Source organism: Centroberyx affinis, unplaced genomic scaffold, assembly GCF_046629955.1.
Source record: "Centroberyx affinis isolate AG114_WGS23_722 - 3 ecotype Tasmania unplaced genomic scaffold, CSIRO-AGI_Caff_v1 ptg001755l_1, whole genome shotgun sequence".
Classification (NCBI taxonomy): domain Eukaryota; kingdom Metazoa; phylum Chordata; class Actinopteri; order Beryciformes; family Berycidae; genus Centroberyx; species Centroberyx affinis.
Genome location: NW_027280156.1, coordinates 55,345 through 74,043, shown reverse-complemented (window position 1 = coordinate 74,043; position 18,699 = coordinate 55,345). Strand labels below are relative to the sequence as shown.

Here is an 18,699-nt window from a genome sequence, read left to right as displayed (position 1 = left end):
AGCCAAGTCAGGGATTTGGCCTCCCTACTTCTCACAGGCTGCCGTTATCGATTAGGTCGTACCTCGCCGCTATCTCATGTGACACGACGGCTACGTCTCCACCTCTATCTCTCTGGATCTATGACTCGCCCTCAGCCCTGCTCCGTCTTATCTGGTGGAGGCTACCGAGCCACCGTGGGCAGTAACAGCGGGGCTGGCACGGCAGAGGCTTCGACGGTTTGTCCGTGCTTGGTTTCAAACGTGACGGAAATGGCACATGGGCAACTTTTTATGGAAATGGAGATTGTCGGTCAAGAATGTGCACAAAAACTTGTAGGGACAAATTCGGCGTGTATAACATACTGGGATGAGAGATTAGTGCCAGCAGAGATTGTATTTCAATTGCATACATTTGAATGCTCATATTGAACCACTGAATTAAAATAGTGAATTTGTACAATTTGAAGTTACAACCAGGTTTCACTCGCTAGTTGTTGTCCTCGCCTCGTTTCTGCACTTTCACTAGCCACCTTTCAGTCGGGAACTCGTCAACAATTTGCACCAAACCATTCGAAACCACATCAGTGAGAGCAAGTCCAGAATTGGCCACAGTGGCTAGTGAAAGAGTAATAGTACGCTCTCTGATGTTGAATTTAATCTTTTGTTTGCTTTTCCTAAGTCTCCAGCTGTATCTCAGAGAGCTCAATCCGAATTGAGAAAACTGACTTTGAAATTAGCATTAAAAGTTAAATTCAGTCATATTTACGAATGGGACGATATATAAAAAAAAATAAAAAAAATAAAAAAATAAAACCAGTTGATGTAAAATGGAAATGAAATTGCCCATCTGCATGGCCTGAAACTATCGCCCTTGTATCAAAGCATTATAATTACAATCAGGAGAATGGCAGCGTCCTCGCACCACTACTTAGCACCGTTGAGATTTATGCAAAACGCCTCAATGGCTGGAGGGCTGAGGAGGTATAAAGTATGTAAGTTTCAATCAGCACCACTTTGGACTGATGTGCCGTGAAGGGATAACAGCGCCCGACAACTGCTTGAACACCTGTGTTATAGTACGCCGAGGGGAAAAAAACTCTACACTTTGGTACACTTGGTGAAAAAGTAAAGAAGACGGCATCAGTTTTCGGGGAACACGGCCTTCATCAGTATCTGCCGCTGATTGAGGCATCGACTGATACGTTTGCTTCAAAGAGGAAAGCGGCGTCTACGCATACTTCTCTGCAGCATTCCCCTTTTTATTCAATTCATCGGTTCAGTGCAGAGGATGAGACTGTTGTACGCACAGACAATTCGGGACTCAGGCTGATGGAGCTAAGTGAATTGAATTCTTCCATAACTCGAAGCGATCCGATGAGAACTTGAACGATGCTTTTGGATTAATCGAAGGGATAGGGACTCGGCGTCGATGAATTCCTTGGAGTAAAATGCGAGATCTTTAGGTTTTAAGTCGATCCCAGTGGAGAACGGCGATGCGTTATAAAACGGGGTTGAGAGACAAGCGCTCTGCTGTTTCCCTCGACTGCAATTTATCCCCGTTCCCCCCCCCCCCCCCGAAAACACGAACAAGTACAAGCCCAAACTTTCCCCACCAATTATCTAAATCTGAGCTGCACCAGAACCAAAAAACAATCTAATCAAAACACGGATGGATGGGCAATCAAAACGCAAATTACCCCCCTGCCAGCACTTCAATTAGTTGCTGAATTAAAAAAAAAAGACTGATTAGGCGAAGTCAGCTGACTACTACAGCATCAGAATTTTTTTTTTTTTCATTATTTCATGAACAGAACCTGAATGAATAATAACTCTGCGCTCCCACATATTCAAACCAGGCCATTCAGTCGATGAGGCCAGGTATCACTAACAAAAAATGAACTATTGAACATTTTTAGCAATCCTTCATGCTTTATTTGTACTTTTTAAAATGTATTTTTGCTTCATTTGACATTATACAATGAAGAAAAGAAAGACTTCAGACTCTGTTGTCCACCTCTGATATGATGGATATGATGCAGTTTGATCGATTACATATTTATTGTAGAATTGATCAATACTACACTGGTTGTCTATGGGAGGCCCTTAACCTGAATTGATCCTAATGAGACATTTTCATCGGATGCAACACAAATATGCATGCATATGTATTATTATTATGATCATTATCATCCCCATCCTGGGTTTCAATGGAGAGTTTTAGTGTCCCATGATGGTCTAAATGCTGTTTCAGAGGCTTTTCCACCCTGACAAGAGTACAATTCTTGAATTTGTGGGTATTTTTCACCACAAAAATGGTCAAATTTAAAGACGAATAACTGAATATCGACACAAAATATTATCTGTCAGCAGCTTCAATCCACGAATACTGGTATCAGCCTTCAAAAACCCATATCGTCGAACCCTTCTTCTGACTTCCATCCGCGAAAACTCTTCCAGAATAAATGAACTACAACAAGATGATGATTAGTTCCGTCGCTGGTGCATTCAAAATATTTTTCCAGTCGCATTTTTTTGTTTCGAGTTTAATAAGTGCGAAGAAAAGGAAAAGTGGTGTTTATGCAAACCTCTCTGCGGAGAGGAAATGGAGTGAACGGAAAGGAAATTAAATATTTCTGCTGATTAAAGCTCGTGCCGCTCCACATTTTCAGATGAACCCTTCCACAGTCCATCTCCTCCTCCTCCGTCCTCCTCTCCATCTCTCGAGTGGCCGTGAAACCACTGTGTGTGTGTGTGTGTGTGTAAAGGTGAGAGATGTTGTTTCACGCGAAGCGAGCGAGAGACAAAGAAAAAGAAAGAGAGAGAGAGCGTGCGAAAAAAAAAATAAAACAAGGCTGTCAGCATGTTTTCCTGCTATACTGGAGATTAAACGGCTTTCAGCACGTCAGCACACACTTAGACTAACCACAAGCCCCCCAGCTCTCTCTCTCTCTCTCTCTCTTTTACACACACACACACACACACACACACACACACGCAGGGAATGTCCTCAAATATCTCCTTGACACTGGGGCTCATCGACAGCAGGAGCACAGCTGATAAGGAGGAAGAAAGGGAGATGAACAACACCACATATCCTCTGCCAACACACACACACACACACACACACACACACACACACACACACACAGAGCTGTTCAATCCCGCGGCAAACACTTTCTATCACACGTGCAAACACACACATAAATCAATCTGCACTGTGACTGCGGGTCACCCGAGAGGCCGCCATCTCTTGCTTTCCGATTCAGGGCAGGGTCTCTCTCTCTCTCTCTCTCTCTCTCTCACACACACACACACAAGCAGACAGAGAAGTGCCATGTCTTTCCCGCTTGCCGTGCTGCCACTGAAGAGCGTATGGGTGCGCTTGTTTAATGGTTCCCGGTTGGGTGGTGACGCACCGGCTGTGCAAGCTCCACGCTCTGAACCACAGGAGGAAACTGGCCAAGAACCAATTAAAAAAAAAACCACAGTCTGACCACCAGTGAGCACTCTGCAATTCAGCGGTCAAATGCATCATAAGAAACAAAGTCCAAGTACATTTCCTCATCTCTTGAGTAGTTAAACAGTAGTTAAAAGTAGTTAAAAAGTAGTTAAGTTATAAAAATGTTTTCCCACCAAAGAGCTCATAAGAAAGTAGATGTAAAAGGTGTAAATACAAGTCTTTTCCACTCACTGTGTGATCATTTGGCTTTAGAAGACTTGGATTATGCTGCACGAGCTGTATGGAGTAACTTTATGGTCATTTTGTTTTTTTTGCAATTTTTGGAACTGTAAAGAACCGGTCCCCGCCCACTTCAGTCGTTTCGGAGAAGGCTGCTACAACCTCCCTGTTCGTTATATGAACTAACAAACTTCACCTGTGTGTCAACTGCCATGAGGGTGAGGAGGTGATGACTGCGTTTTCATTTTTGGGTGAACTATTCCTTTAAGGCACTATTTTAATGTCAAACTACAGCCTGTTTTAGTCATATGTGCTCCGCCTCCCGTTTCACTTGATTAGTATGAATGTGATATGAGAACAGGCTCTATCATGACATGAAACCCCTTGCCTATGTCCAGTGGTGGAAGAAGCACTGAGATCTTTTACTGAAGTAAAAGTAGCAATACAACAATGTAAAGATACTCCATTACAAGTAAAAGTCCTGCATTCAAAATCTTACTTAAGTAATAGTACATAAGTATTGGCAGCAAAATGTACTTAGAGTATCAAAGTAAACGTACTCATTATGCAAACTGTCCCCATTTAGAGAGTTATATTTTTCATAAATTATTGGAATATTAAAACTGATTTATTGACATACATGTACATGTAAGCAGCATTTTAAAGTTGTCAACGTGAAGCTAATCTTAACAATTTAGCTATACTTTTGGGTAGTCTAATCTATAACAATGCTATTTTATAGTTATTTTATAAAGACGATCAAATGTTTTAAATATAAAATATTGATCTGAAAAGTAACTAGTAACTATAGCTGTGAAATAAATGTAATGGAGTAAAAAGTACAATATTTCCCTCTAAAATGAGTATAAGTACAAAGTAGCATAAAATGGAAATACTCAAGTAAAGTATAAGTACCTCAAAACTGTGCTTAAGTACAGTACTTGAGTAAATGTACTTAGTTACTTTCCACCACTGCCTATGTCCACCTGTCACATGACCAGGAGAGTACTGGGTGCCCTTAAACGAGCGCACCCTACTATTGCAAGAGTCGATTCAGCGTTTTCAGTCTGAGAAAGCGGGCCTCCCCTCAGAAAACATTAAGATGAATGATAGTTTGGTTTGATTTTACATTTTGTTTTTACCTTCTTTATCCTCATTGCACTTAAAGATATCCATTCTTATGTAACCCTGTTTTTAATTCACATCTGGCATTTTCATCCTTTCATCTTACTGGCTTGTAATTACGGTTTACTGTGAATAAACTACTCTGCAACACTGCAAACTTTCATTGTTTAGAATGAACTGAGCACATTAGCTTAGCTTGTGTGTCGATCCGTTTGTGTTTACATCTGTTGGACGGCAATATCTTTATTTCCCTTGAACGCGTAAAAGCGACGAGTCTGGAAAAGTCAGCGAGGAGTTTGACGACAAAAGTAAAGTCTGGAGAAAAAAAAACTTGAAAGCAGATTAAACACCAGTCAAATAATCGAATCTATTATTTGGATGCGTCCCGGTTTCTGTGATGCCGAAGCGGGTTTAGACTGTATCGGTCGATCTTAACCTGTTTTAGCTCACCTAATCACAGCCAATTTTAGGCCTGAAATGTCCTATTTGCAGGTTCATATGAGGACACAGTACAGCAAAACATAAAGCGCTAGGAGGCATTTTCCGTTGACGGGGGAATAATCATAGGTCATTGTCAGTAAAAAGAGAATGCGATATTTCTCCTCAACACTGATTCTCATCTGATGCTGGAACAAACTCATCATGGCACGACAGCGTTCGTCAGATCGGCTTTTCCACACTGATGGGACGCAACATCATAGCGGCGACATAAGACAAATGACTTCAAAGCGGGTTGGGAGCAACAGCAGGCACGCGCGGTACTGCTGCATATGTTCCGCTTTTTTTTTTTTTTTTTTTTTTTTAAAACAAACTGCAAAGCCGATTTTACGATTCTGAGCTCAGCCACCGCGACGATTTTGCCGCCGACGTGAAATCAAGACTCAAGAAACGGTGAGAGATCAGAGAGAGAAAGACCAACGAAGAGATAAAGAGAGAGAGAGAGAGAGATGTGTATGGAAAGAGACGGAAGGCGAGAACGTGTCGAGAAATATGGCAAAGAGAAATATGGTAATCCGGTATATTAAGTAATGGAAGGCTGGATAGAGTGTGTATAGTAAGTAATGTTAATGCTATAGACCCCGGTGTGATATATTCTGCTTCCCAGTGGGTACAGCTGCCTATAGCCTATATTCCTATTCCCTGTAGAGCATCCGCACACACACACACACACACACACACACACACACACACACACACAGCAGTAGCCACGCTGCTGAGAGCTACATTATTCCCTCGCTTCGTGGGCCATGGAAATACTCTGAATTCACTAACCATGACCCAGAAAACACACACATTCACTCCCTCCCTCTCTCTCTCTCTCTCTCTCTCTCTCTCTCTCACACACACACACACAATATAGATATGCAGAAACACACACTCACACACTCACATGCGTAACCATGCACGCAAAAGTTATTCGGCGCGACCCGTCGCACAGGAAATGCGTTCGTATCGCTACACACACACACCGCCACACACACACACTCCTTCGGTGACCTCTGCTATAATCGCGCAACATGCGTTCGTATCGTCACACACAAAGAAAGAGGCGCTTCTCCTTGTCCTCATTCAAGTCTTCACAATGCCTAGTGATGGCCACAGAGCGTGATGAATGTCACTCTGCCACGTTTATCTCCAGCTCCGCATTCACTCTTTATCTGCTTTGCTTCTCTTCTCGCTCCACAGATGCAGCGGTACTAGTGCTGAGACGATTAGTCGAGCGATAGAAAGTTAATCGATTATCATTTTTTGGTAATTTAGCAGGTAAAAATACCCAACATTTGCTGGTGGTTACAGCTTCACTGCTAAAAACTTCTCTTTTCAGCTTAGCTTTTAAATAGCCTTCATTTTAACTGTTTCTGTTCAGGATCCCGACAGAGCTGACACGGGCAAGTATGAATTTTCATTGGTCTTGTCCGGGTAATGCTTACTTGCACGAGTGAACACTATATGTGGGGGTTTTTGACCAAGAGGAGAGTCTGTGATTCTCGTCTGCCTTAGGCAGTGAGATCTGACGTAAATATCAGATCAAATATCAGAAGAGTAGAATCAGGAAGGACAGGGGAAAAGAAAATTAAAGAAAAATATGTGGATTCACTCACAATGTGCATCTAAAAGTGGGAGTATTTGTTGTGTTCTTTTATCTTTCTATTTTACTTGATTTGATTTTTATCTTTTTATCTGTCTTTTATCTGCCTTCTATTGATGTAAAGCACTTTGAGCTGCATGTTGTGCATGAAAGGTGCTATACAAATAAAGGTTATTATTATTATTATTATTATCATTATTCACAAATGGCAAGATTTGCTGGCTTTTCTCCATTTCATACAATTATTAAATGAATACTTTAGGGTTTTTTGGCTGCTGGTCAGTCATCACAATTTCACATTGTTTTTGACATTTTAGAGACTAAATGATTCATCAATTAGGCCTAGTTAGTTGCAGTATTAGTTAGTTGGGATCATTAGTTTTTTGTTTTTTTGGGATTGCTGTATTAGATTAATGTAATCCTGATCAGATTACTGTATTCCGGTTACATGTAAACCTGATAATTTTGCGGTATTCCATGTAATCTTGATCAGATTACTGTATTCCGGTTACATGTAAACCTGATAATTTTGCGGTATTCCATGTAATCTTGATCAGATTACTGTATTCCGGTTACATGTAAACCTGATAATTTTGCGGTATTCCATGTAATCCTGATCAGATTACTGTATTCCTGTTACATGTAAACCTGTTAACTTTGCGGTATTCCATGTAATCCTGATCAGATTACTGTATTCCTGTTACATGTAAACCTGTTAACTTTGTGGTATTCCATGTAATCCTGATCAGATTACTGTATTCCTGTTACATGTAAACCTGTTAACTTTGTGGTATTCCATGTAATCCTGATCAGATTACTGTATTCCTGTTACATGTATATATAGTTTTGCGGTATTCCACGTAATCCTGATCAGATTACTGTATTCTGGTTACATGTAAACCTGTTAACTTTGCAGTATTCCATGTAATCCTGATCAGATTACTGTATTCCCGTTACATGTAAACCTGATAACTTTGCGGTATTCCACATAATCCTGATCAGATTACTGTATTCCGGTTAACCCTTGACTAGCCGATGGTGCTCGTACCTTTGCATTGTTGGGTCTCTCCACTTTATCCAGGTCCTTCTCTCGCTTCTTCTCCTCCCTTTTCTTTTCTCGTTCCTTCTGTGGAAGACAAAAAAAATTTGCGGGGGCGGAGGTCAGCATTGCTTTTGTGTTACATAATGCATATTTGCAACAGCATACATAAATATGCAATCAATTTGTATGCATAGGAAAATAGAGCGTCCACTCACACCAAACATATACATTAAGGTCAGACCGATATGGGTTTTTGAAGGCCGATACAGATACTGCGTAGGTTAGGGGCTTCCCACACACAACCAGTGTACTATTGATCAATTCTTCAATAACTATGCAATGGCTCATATCCAAAGTTTAATAAAAGGCCAATATCAGCCTGATATATTGGCAAACTCATATATATTGGTCTAACCCGAATATATACACACACACACCCACCAAACAAACAAACAAACGCTTATGCATTATTTATTCTTTCCCACATCGAAAGAAAACCAAACAATAACGCTAGCGACATCCAACAGTATAGATGCAGCCAGACAATCCTGCAAGACACATCACACTGATAATTGACAGCTTCCTGCTCTCCACAGCCAGCGCTAACACACAGAACGCCACTTCAGAAGACACTTCATTCTCCACGCCGCACAACTGCCAATAACAGATGAGAATCAACATTTGATTTTTGCCTGGCCCCCGTCTCCTCCGTCTATAACACTCCAACGAAGTGCGTCGAGAGGCATTGTAGCGGGCAAAAAAAAATGCAAAATGTAAATGTAAATGTAAAACGCATGCATCATTTAAGTGTCACTTTCAGAGATTTTCCTCCTGATTCATTTGACTAAATTACCCATTGACATCCATCATAAAATTATCTGCGGAGCCCTGATGGCAAAGATTTACCTCCCAACAATCTGAAAACACTTAGATATCATTTTTTAATGCGACTCTAATGCACTCGCTATGCAGATTTAATGTGCATACATTATTACCATATGGAGAGTTGATGAAGTGTTCTCTCAGGTTAACGGTCTTGCTTTGTTATGTGTAAATGGCCCTGCGCTGATGCCAGCCACCAACAGGCTTTAGCTAATAACTGTCAGCATGCCAAAGAGAGAGTGGCTTAAGTCTACAATCCAGCAATTATGGCAGGAATGACAGTCTGCTTCTCTCTGTGTCTCTGTATCCATTCTCATTTCAGCTACTTTACCAGTATGACTTTAACATTTAAACCATGTTGACGTGATTATTTGGCTTGAAAACATGCACTATACAAAACAATCATTGATATCTAATGATAGGAAACAGTTCCAAAATTGAGAGTTGCACAAGCGATACAAAAGTCCCTTTAACATCTCTATACCAAACATCCACAAACGAATCCATTTGCTTTCTATTGCGAGCATGGGCGAGGTTGGTAGCTTAGATTTAAAGGCATGAAACGCCGGGGGGAAAAACAAACGCAGCGCAGCACAACAAACCTCAAATACAAAAAAAGCCCGGGTCAAACGTTTGGGCTTATCTCCGGAAAGCACATCTTTCGCTTGAACGTGTCGTCGTCTTTCTTTTCGTTTGCAGACTTTCGCAAGACTCTTAACGACAGGAAGGGGCTATTTTCATCCACGAGACAATCGCTGCTGTTTACATGTACACAGTGTTCCAGATAGTGGCTCATATTCCGGTTAAACTTCAAAGTATTCTTTATTCCTGTATTGAGTCTATTCTATTATGATGGACTTGATGTTTTTTTCAGTTTTTTCATATCTAGATAAGCTGTGTTTTTGTTGACGTTTAATTTAGCAACCTCAGTGTCTTATCTTTCAGGCACTGCCAGGCACCAAGTCTCTTACTCTATTAACTTTAAGCTAATGAGGCTAGTATTGGCTAATTTGCTCCTGCAGCATTAGGAGACTATTATGCTCCCATCTGATTTTACTAATAAAACAGCTTATTACAAATTGGTTTCTTCCTCTGCGTATTGTGCTGGCTGTGTCTCCAACTTTGCCTTTCTAATCAGTTCGTGTCAGCACTGCCAGCACGACTCAAAGGAGCAGCGACCCCATGTGTTGTGTCGCGGGCGCAATGAATTATGGTCGCTGTAGATCATCAACAAGCTTTCTGAGCTCGACAGCATTATGGCTTTGGTTTGTGAAAACTACATCGGCGAGACTCTCCAGGTTTGAATGCATCACAGCACCCGAAATGAAACTAAAATTGACTTTGGGGGCTGTTCCCAAATATAATAAATATATGGGAAACACTGTGAACATGAAGGGAGTATTAGCATGTAAATGTAGCAAAGGACAGAGTTAACTTTGGCTGTTGTATTCCCTGTTTTGGCCCAGGGTTAGGGTTAGGGTTAGGGTTAGGGTTAGGGTTTAGGGTTAGGGTTAGGGTTAGGGTTAGGCAGCAACAAGACAAAAACACATCGACACAACACAAGACAACACAGCAACACCAGATAACAACCCAACACAAGACGACAACATAAAACACAACAACGCAAGACATGAAGACAACACCACAACAATATGACAACAACAAAAGACATTTGTCTCAGCCCGCTTTCTTCCAAGTTTTCCTACTAGGTTTTTCTTGGGAGTTTTTCCTTGTGTGCATTTAGGGTCTAAAGCTGGGGTGCCTTGCTAAATCTGCTCTTGCCTACCTGTGTTTTTTTGCTATGTTTGTCCTACATAACTTTGTTCACCACTGATTGTGTTTAGTTAGACCTAGCTAGACACATTCTCTGTTAAGTCCTCTGAGACATGCTTGCGACTAGGGATGCCGCGATCGATCGGCCAACAGTCGGAATCGGCCGATATTCAGTATAAATATGAGATCGGAGAATTACGATAATGCTTTCATAGTCGCCGACTGCAAAAACCGATCGATGACGCAAAACACGTGAGCCGTTTCTCAGCGGAGTTGGTGTCATTGTCACATGCTAACTCACCTCAAAACATGTCGGCGGTGTGGATGTTAATTACGTTTAATTCTCTGCTTTTTTAATGCATCAATTCATGGCATGCCATGTGCGTTTGTTTCCATAACGCTCTGCACTCTGCACGCTGTCCGTGGTGCTGAACCGGACGACGGTCCAGACCCTAACAGCGGAGAGGCAACTGAAAAGTCTCATTTCTCTCTCTCTTAAGAACATTCACTTATACAAAAACAAAGACTGAAACGGATATATATCTTCGGAGGGAGTCTCCATTTATTTAACTGGACTCTACAACACAGGCGAGTGGCAACAGTCTGAGTCTTGTGCTTCGGTTTTCTCACTAAATCATGTTGCGCTACCTAGAACGCACATGGTTTTGTTTACATAATGATCAAGTAAATATTGAGGTAGAAAAAACGAAAATGTGGATACTTTTTAACCAGGATTCAATTTGATGGATGAAATGTATGTAAAATGGAAACTGTTACACCTATAATACTGCTATACCAGCTGCTATAACGAAACAAAAAAACTTTTTTTTCGGTATGGCCAATCGGTATCGGCAGATATGGCTCATAGACGATCGGCGATGGGCGGCAAAAAACGTTATCGGGGCATCCCTGCTTGTGACAAAGGGCTATATAAATACACTTGACCTGACTTGACATGCAAGTCATCACGAAGACAACACCACAACAATATGACAACAACAAAAGACATGGAAGACATCATGAACACAACACAACAAGACAACACCATAACAAGACACCAAGACGACACCACAAGAGACCAAGACGACACAAGACATGAAGACAACACTATAACAAGATGACAAGACAACACCACAACAAGACAACACAACACAACAAACACAATGAGACAGCGAGACAGAAAGACAGCACAACACCACAACACACGACAGTCAGAGTACAGGGGGGACCTGCACCTCCTGTCTGCTCCTATCAGCCTGGGAGGAGGGCGAGATGGAGGGAGGAGCAGCTTCGGATGCCTTCTGCTGAGGGAGGGAGGGAGGGAGAGAGAGAGAGAGAGAAAGAATTCCAGAGAGACAGAGGGAAAGAGTGACAGACACATGAGAGACAAAACGGAGAAGGGAGAAAAGGAAGAAAGAAAGAAAGATCACACAGCAGATAAATCAAAGAATGACAGAGGGACAAAAAGGCGAAAGAGAGGACAAAGAACAGCGGGTAGAAAGAAAGAAACGAGCAGTGACGGCAAGTGGAGAACAGAATAAGGAGAGAGAGAGAGAGAGCGCATATGGGGGGGGAGGAAAGGGAAGCAGAGAGAAAGAGCAGAGTTAATTAGAGGAATGAAGGAGGATTTTCTTAGTACTCTTTGCTTCAGTTGATGCTGTAAGCCAAGGTTATAGTCAGCCTGGCAGCTACAGAAAAAGAGAAGGGTGTCAACATAAGGTCACGCACACACACACACACACACACACACACACACACACACAGTTATACAGTGTAAGGATGACCTCTATTAACCTGCCGTTGACCTGTGAGACAGACAAGGAGCAGGGCTTGGATCTAGCCTTTGCAGTCAACCAGCCATTTTCATTTCTTAGCTTCTCAAAGTATTTCTTCGATTAGAAAATGGCGATCAAATAAGGTAAACATGTCGCCCCCTCCCCCTCCACAACCACCGATGATGTAGTCGCCCCTTGGACCAATCAGCAACAAGTTAGACAAATGTGAAGAAGGTCTGTCAGAAACTCAAACTGGTGAAATACCCAATATGGCAGACGGTTCTGGAGCTAATATTTGTAGGATAGCTGGATATGTGCGCCAAATTTCATGTCATTCCAACTTGCTGTGTGGGAAGATATGACTGGTTATTAACATTTCAAAAATTTTGACCTGTAATTGCTGAGCCCCCATTGGGCCAATCGGTGTGATTTTTGAAAATGCCAAAACCCAGCGGTGAAATGCATCATTCCGCCAAAGTTCAGTCGCAAGAACAAAAGTTCCTGAAGTGGTTTGAAGTGGGGGGTTTTTTTCCGAAAGCATTGCCTCCTCCTCCTTGTGTTCGGAACTTGCTAAGAACTCTGTCAACTTACGGGGGGGGGGGGGGGGGGATATGAGCATAGTTCCGGTCAGGGTTCTGGTTACATACTCCCAAGCGGTCCGCAGTCAAATCAGGATGGATTCGGTTACCGATAATGCATATTGTGTGACAAATGGACAAATAAACGAATCGACGGAGACCAATCCATAGTCGGTCTCCGCCACCCCCCCCCACCTGCCAAAGCGAGTAGCACAGCTGACAGACTTACAAGCCCCAACCAAAATCGACAAAGCATTTTGGTGGTGATGTTAAGACAGCCAAGCTCAATATGTGTTTCTCCACAGGCAGAGATGATCCCAGTGCCAGATGGACAGAGGAACAAAGACGAGGTGCGGGATGGATGGGGGGAGGGAGGGCGGTACAGACAAACACAACAAACATAATTCCACATTTGCATGCATGGCGTATTACCCACTGTCATGTCCCAGAGACTTACAACCAAGTTAGTATTGTGTTTTTTCAGGCCGGTCTAAGGCCTGGTTTATACTTTCTGTGGTTCGGTGCGCACAAGCTCCATAATGAAAGCAGAGGTGCCATTCACAAAGCTTGAGCATTCATGCTTCACACACTTGGACAGTTCTGGCTACTTTTGATCTGGACCCTACTTTCTAATCTTTCTCCATCACACCGATGGAATCTGACAAAACCTCGTCGACTGCTTCACTACAGAGCTGCTTACGCCTCGCTTGCCTGAGCGTGACGCTCTCCAATAAATAAGAAGAAGAAAATCATAAGAAGAAATAAAATTAATACTGTGTTTTTTTATATGAATAACACACTCTGTTCTTTTGTTCTTTGTTCTCAGAGTAGAGTGTCTTTTGTTCTCTACATACCACTGTGAGGTAATCAGTGCGTGTATGCGTGCATGTGTGGTATATATGGTTATGAAATGATTTTGAGTGTTCTTATAGGTGAATAATAGTTTATGCTATTCATACGTGTGTTTCCGTGTGTCCCATATTAGGTGAGGTTTTTGGCTTTGAGTCAAGAAATCTGAACTGTGGGTTTGTCTTTGAGTCAGGAAATCTGAACTGTGCGTTTGTCTTTGAGTCAGGAAATCTGAACTGTGGGTTTGTCTTTGAGTCAGGAAATCTGAACTGTGGGTTTGTCTTTGAGCCAAGAAATCTGAACTGTGGGTTTGTATTTGAGCCAAGAAATCTGAACTGTGGGTTTGTCTTTATGCCGAGATTTATGTTTTTGTTTACTCTAGTGTATAAAAGCGAGTGTATTGAGCTTCACTTCTTTGTCGCTTCTTTGTTATATGCTTATATGTGACACTGAACTGAACCATGCGTGTCTGAAGAAGAAGAAGAAGAAGAATCCACGGAAGACTCTTGAACCTTTGCTCATTCATTTTGACCCACAAGGGTGAAGCTTATTCTTCCCCGACAGGATCCCTCTGGTCATGCCTTTTCTCGTACAGTTTTGACGCTACTTTGGCCATCGCTTCAGCACTTCCTCGTTTATTCTGAAAATTAAATATATACACGTTTCATTACAGAGCGAGCGTCGGGTTGAAAAAGATGCTTCGGGTACTTTTGGGGGTTCGATTGCTTTGAGCGTTCCTTGACCTGATCGGAGGAGAGCCGCAAACCCGCAAAGCAAGGCAGGCGTACGCAGCTCTTACAGTGAAGCATTTGATGTGATTGTGGTCAGAATCGAACAGTATGAGGGAAAATGATGGGAAAAATAGGTTCCAGGTTGGAAAATTGCTGGAATTATCCTTTCATGACAAAAAAAAACCTTACCCAAAAATAAACGGAAACCCACCGGAATCGACCAGCGCTTCCGGTTCCATCAATTGCGGTGTTAAAGACCAGTGTTGGGAATAACGCGTTACTGTAATTCCACTACTTTGGGCAGTAACTAGTAATGTAACTAATTAATTTTTCAAATTAATAACGCAATTACAATTACTGAAATTTAAATGGGCTCGTTACGCGTTACTGGATTATCCGGTTTATGATCATCCGACTTTACGGTGGTGCAAGTGAATCAAAAGACTACCAACCTCCCTGGACCTTTATTTCTCAAAAGTGACCAGCAACAAATCTGGCGACTATTTCTGACCATGGGAAGCAATGTTAATGTGTTGAATCCCAAAGCATTTGGCAATAAATTTGTATGGCTGATGCCGGTTTTCTCTACTTGCTTGTCTAATCCAGAGAGTCTGATGATCACAGCGTAGCTCCTCCCTCTGCTGAGAGCAGGGACTGTAGGATCGGGTCCACTTGTAATTGTCACCGGCGTACGCCAAAACTGGCCCGGGTGGGCGGAGTCAGCACTTAAAAACAGGCTACACCGTGGCGTGCATAACAAGTGCAGCATTGTATATTGATATGCAAATTATCGTATGACATCATCTGGCGACTTCTAGCGACTTTCTGAGCAGTCAATAGCTACTTTCCTTGGAAAAGAGTTGGCAGCACTGCTACCGCTGCGGTAACTCAGCCCACACAGTGTGCTAATGCTGATCTGAAGGCCTGTGAGGCTACAATAAATACACCTATCAAAACATATCTATTGTGTTTTATTGTTCCACTACTTACTTTTCACCATAGTGATAATGGGTACAATGATAGATCAAATTTGACAGTTGTCTTGTCCCACACTGTGCCACAGCAACACTAAAATAATATAGCTATGTGTAATAAGAGAATTGAAGCAGACATTTAAAAGTAACGCAAAAGTTACTTTCCCTAGTAACTAATTACTTTTATTATGCAGCAATTGGTAAAGTAATTCAATTACTTTTTGAGAGAAGTAACTAGTAACTGTAACTAATTACTAATTTTCAGTAACTTGCCCAACACTGACGCGCCTCTACGCGTCTACGTCAGCGTGATGCCGTCCGCGTCATTTCAGATTTCAGGTGGTGCAAACGTGGCCCGCCGCACCCCCGCCGCACCCCCGCCGCACCCCCGCCGCCTTGGCCGAGCGCATCGCAGCCAGCGCTCATTAGCGGCTAACTCTTGAAGGCGGCCGGGGGGAAAACGTGTTTGCCGAGAGAGCGCGAGCTTGCATCACTTCCAACATCAATCCCTCCTCACCTCCTTCGCTCCCCTCCTCCCTCTCCTCCTCACCGCCGCCGCCTAGTTTCCTCCCCCGCTCCTTCCCTCTCTCTCTCTCTCTCTCTCTCTAAACTACCTAAGGGCGGAAACACACACTAAGTGCTCCTTTCTGAGGGCAGAACAGAGGAATCTTTCCTCCTTTTCTCATCTCTCTCCATCTCCATCCGTCTCCCTCCCTCCTCCGCTGTTAAGCCATCAAACGAGTGCTTGCTCTTGTTGCCTGTGGTGGTGAAAGGAGCGCAGCTGAGATGTGAATTCAGAGCATTTTCTTCCCCTACTTATTCTGTTGACGTCTTTTGGGGGCTTTTTTTCCTTTTTTTTTTCTCCCTCCTCCTCCCCCCCCTCTCTCTCAAAACTTCCTCCTCTTCCGACTTTGATGCTGCCGTCGGAGATGCCGACGCAGCACTAAACAGGCACAGATGGGCCGATGATGAAGATAAAGGGAAGGGAGGCTGGAGGGAAGGAGGGAGGAGGAATAGAGGCAGAAGGGGGCAGAATGATAAAGAGGGGATAGATAACGAGAGTAGTGGGAGCCGGGTGAGAGAGGATGAGCAGAGGTTGAATAGATATTAAGAGGTAGAGATAGTGGTGTCTGGCTCGCTGCTGTGGCGAGTGCTGATAGTGAGGCAGAGAGATGGTAGCACCTCGGCTGAAACGCGTCTGCTGGGCAAACCCTTAACAGCTTAATTTCTGTTGTTACAAAGGAAATTGGCAATAACAGAATGGAATAGCTGTACAGAGACTAATACAGAGAGAGAAACAGGGAGGCTTGGCAGTAGTTTGGCTTTCTTGGGCTGTAATATAATCAAAAAAAAATGTTCCTCCTAATCAGTCTCCTAACAATCACGGCTGCTGGAGAATTGGCCGCGCTCAAATATGATGTGGATCCTTACAACCAGAGACAGTGTTATAAAGAGGAGACAGGGCACTCTTATCAGTTTGGAATGGGAAAGTCCTTAACGCTAAAGATGGCGGCACCGACAACATAAGACATGCCATAAGCAAAATTGGCCACTCGACGCACCCCCGTGTGCATGTCATCAAGAAAATCCCCCAATCATACTTTGAGGTTCACGCAGCCGCAGAACTCTTATTTACGACAACTGATGCAAGTGGGGGGCAACAGCGCCCGTATGACTTTGACAATAATTTGAAATAACATTCCAACAACATGATATTCCCAGATGTTACAGTCAGCTCCCTACATGACATAACTGTTTACAATCCCAATGGTAATGACAAGTGTGCGGGACTGCCGTAAACCAGCCTGGTCTTGACCGTTGTGATCTCACCGTTTTGTGAAGCAGTGGCCAGCGTTCCTAATGTAAAATGTGAAATGTAAATGATAATATACAGGTCAGAACTTTACATACAGATGACTCCTCATTCAAAGAGATAGTAGTCTTGTCTTGTTAGTCACAAACGTGCCGCCCAGGGGGAGTTACCAAGATGGTGCCCGAGTGAACAGATGTCTCTTAAAAAGGGACTTTGCTTACAGTAACATTATAGCTAAAAGTTAACAGTCTGATAAGGTACACTTAACTAACTGTCATGTCTTTAGGCCCTAGGGTCCACTCCAAAACACTAGAGACAGAAAAGCCAAAAAGCCAGCTGAGTTAACCTGAACAAACTGTTGGTTTTTGGCTTTGTTAGCTAGCTAACTAGCGAGTAAGCTAATTTAGCAAAGCACCTACTAGCCACTATTAGATGCCCAAGGTACTAGCCATGCAGCACTAGCTAATACACAAATCAGATGTGTTAACAACAAGAAAGTCATATATAGCTGACCAGATACTGGTTAGGTAGCAAATTATCAAGAGAACATTATTTAAACATAAAATCCAGCAGTTGTATCAACGGCTAGGTTTACATGCACAGAATAACCTGGCTATTGAACAGACTCCGGTCAAGGCCTTATTCAGGTTAAGCTGTTTACATGTACCTTTTATGTCCTGCAATTGACTCTCCGTGTTGCCATGAAAACATATAACTCATACCAGAATATTCCTGTCCACCTGTGATGGCCCATCAATAGATAGAACAGTCTGTCTGCAAATGTTGACTGAGCAGTAATAGGTTACTCCAATACAGGGGAAAGAAATGACGATCCCACTAGTAATTGTGAGTAATGCTGACCACTATATTTGTGGCTCATATCAAAATCTACCCCTACAGACATGACTACTCATGTCTATTGGAAGAGTAGTAACAGAAAAGTCCTTCTATGTCCTTCCATTTCCAAATGTCCTTCCATTTCATTATTGTCTTATTCCACTGTAATTAAGGTTTGGTGGTGGGACCTAACACACTCGTAGATGGCTGGCCCCATCCTATAGTTGCCACTATCTCCGTTCCATTACTTTTCATTCCTTTGCGGCTGATGGGAGCTGTGCCATCAAGTAAAAGTGCCCATATCAGTAGCAGTTCTAGGACACGCGCAGCATTAGTCAGCGGGGCATTAAGGTGACACTTCAACCTTGCTTTTACACTGTGCTGCAAAATGTGGAACTTTTTCAAATGAGACTTTAAAAAAAAATCGAACCATTTCACAGCCTGGATCCTTAATATTTTAGAAATACTGAATGATTGAATGATAAACTATGTAAAAGTCCCCGTACCTTTAATCGCCATAAGTTCAACAGAAGATCCAAACCTGCCTACCGGTATATCAACAACATTTCTGGG

General features: G+C 42.6%; 1 protein-coding gene across 2 annotated transcripts in view; it reads right to left on the bottom strand.

The window, feature by feature from the left end:
• The window catches only part of LOC139652076 (stromal membrane-associated protein 1-like), a 103,252-nt gene that overhangs the window by 61,978 nt on the left and 22,575 nt on the right, over positions 1–18,699 (bottom strand). For both annotated transcript variants that reach the window (XM_071529025.1, XM_071529026.1), the window contains exon 5: positions 7,921–7,998. In XM_071529025.1, coding sequence (XP_071385126.1) covers positions 7,921–7,998 — 78 coding nt within the window. The remainder of the gene's footprint in view (positions 1–7,920; positions 7,999–18,699) is intronic.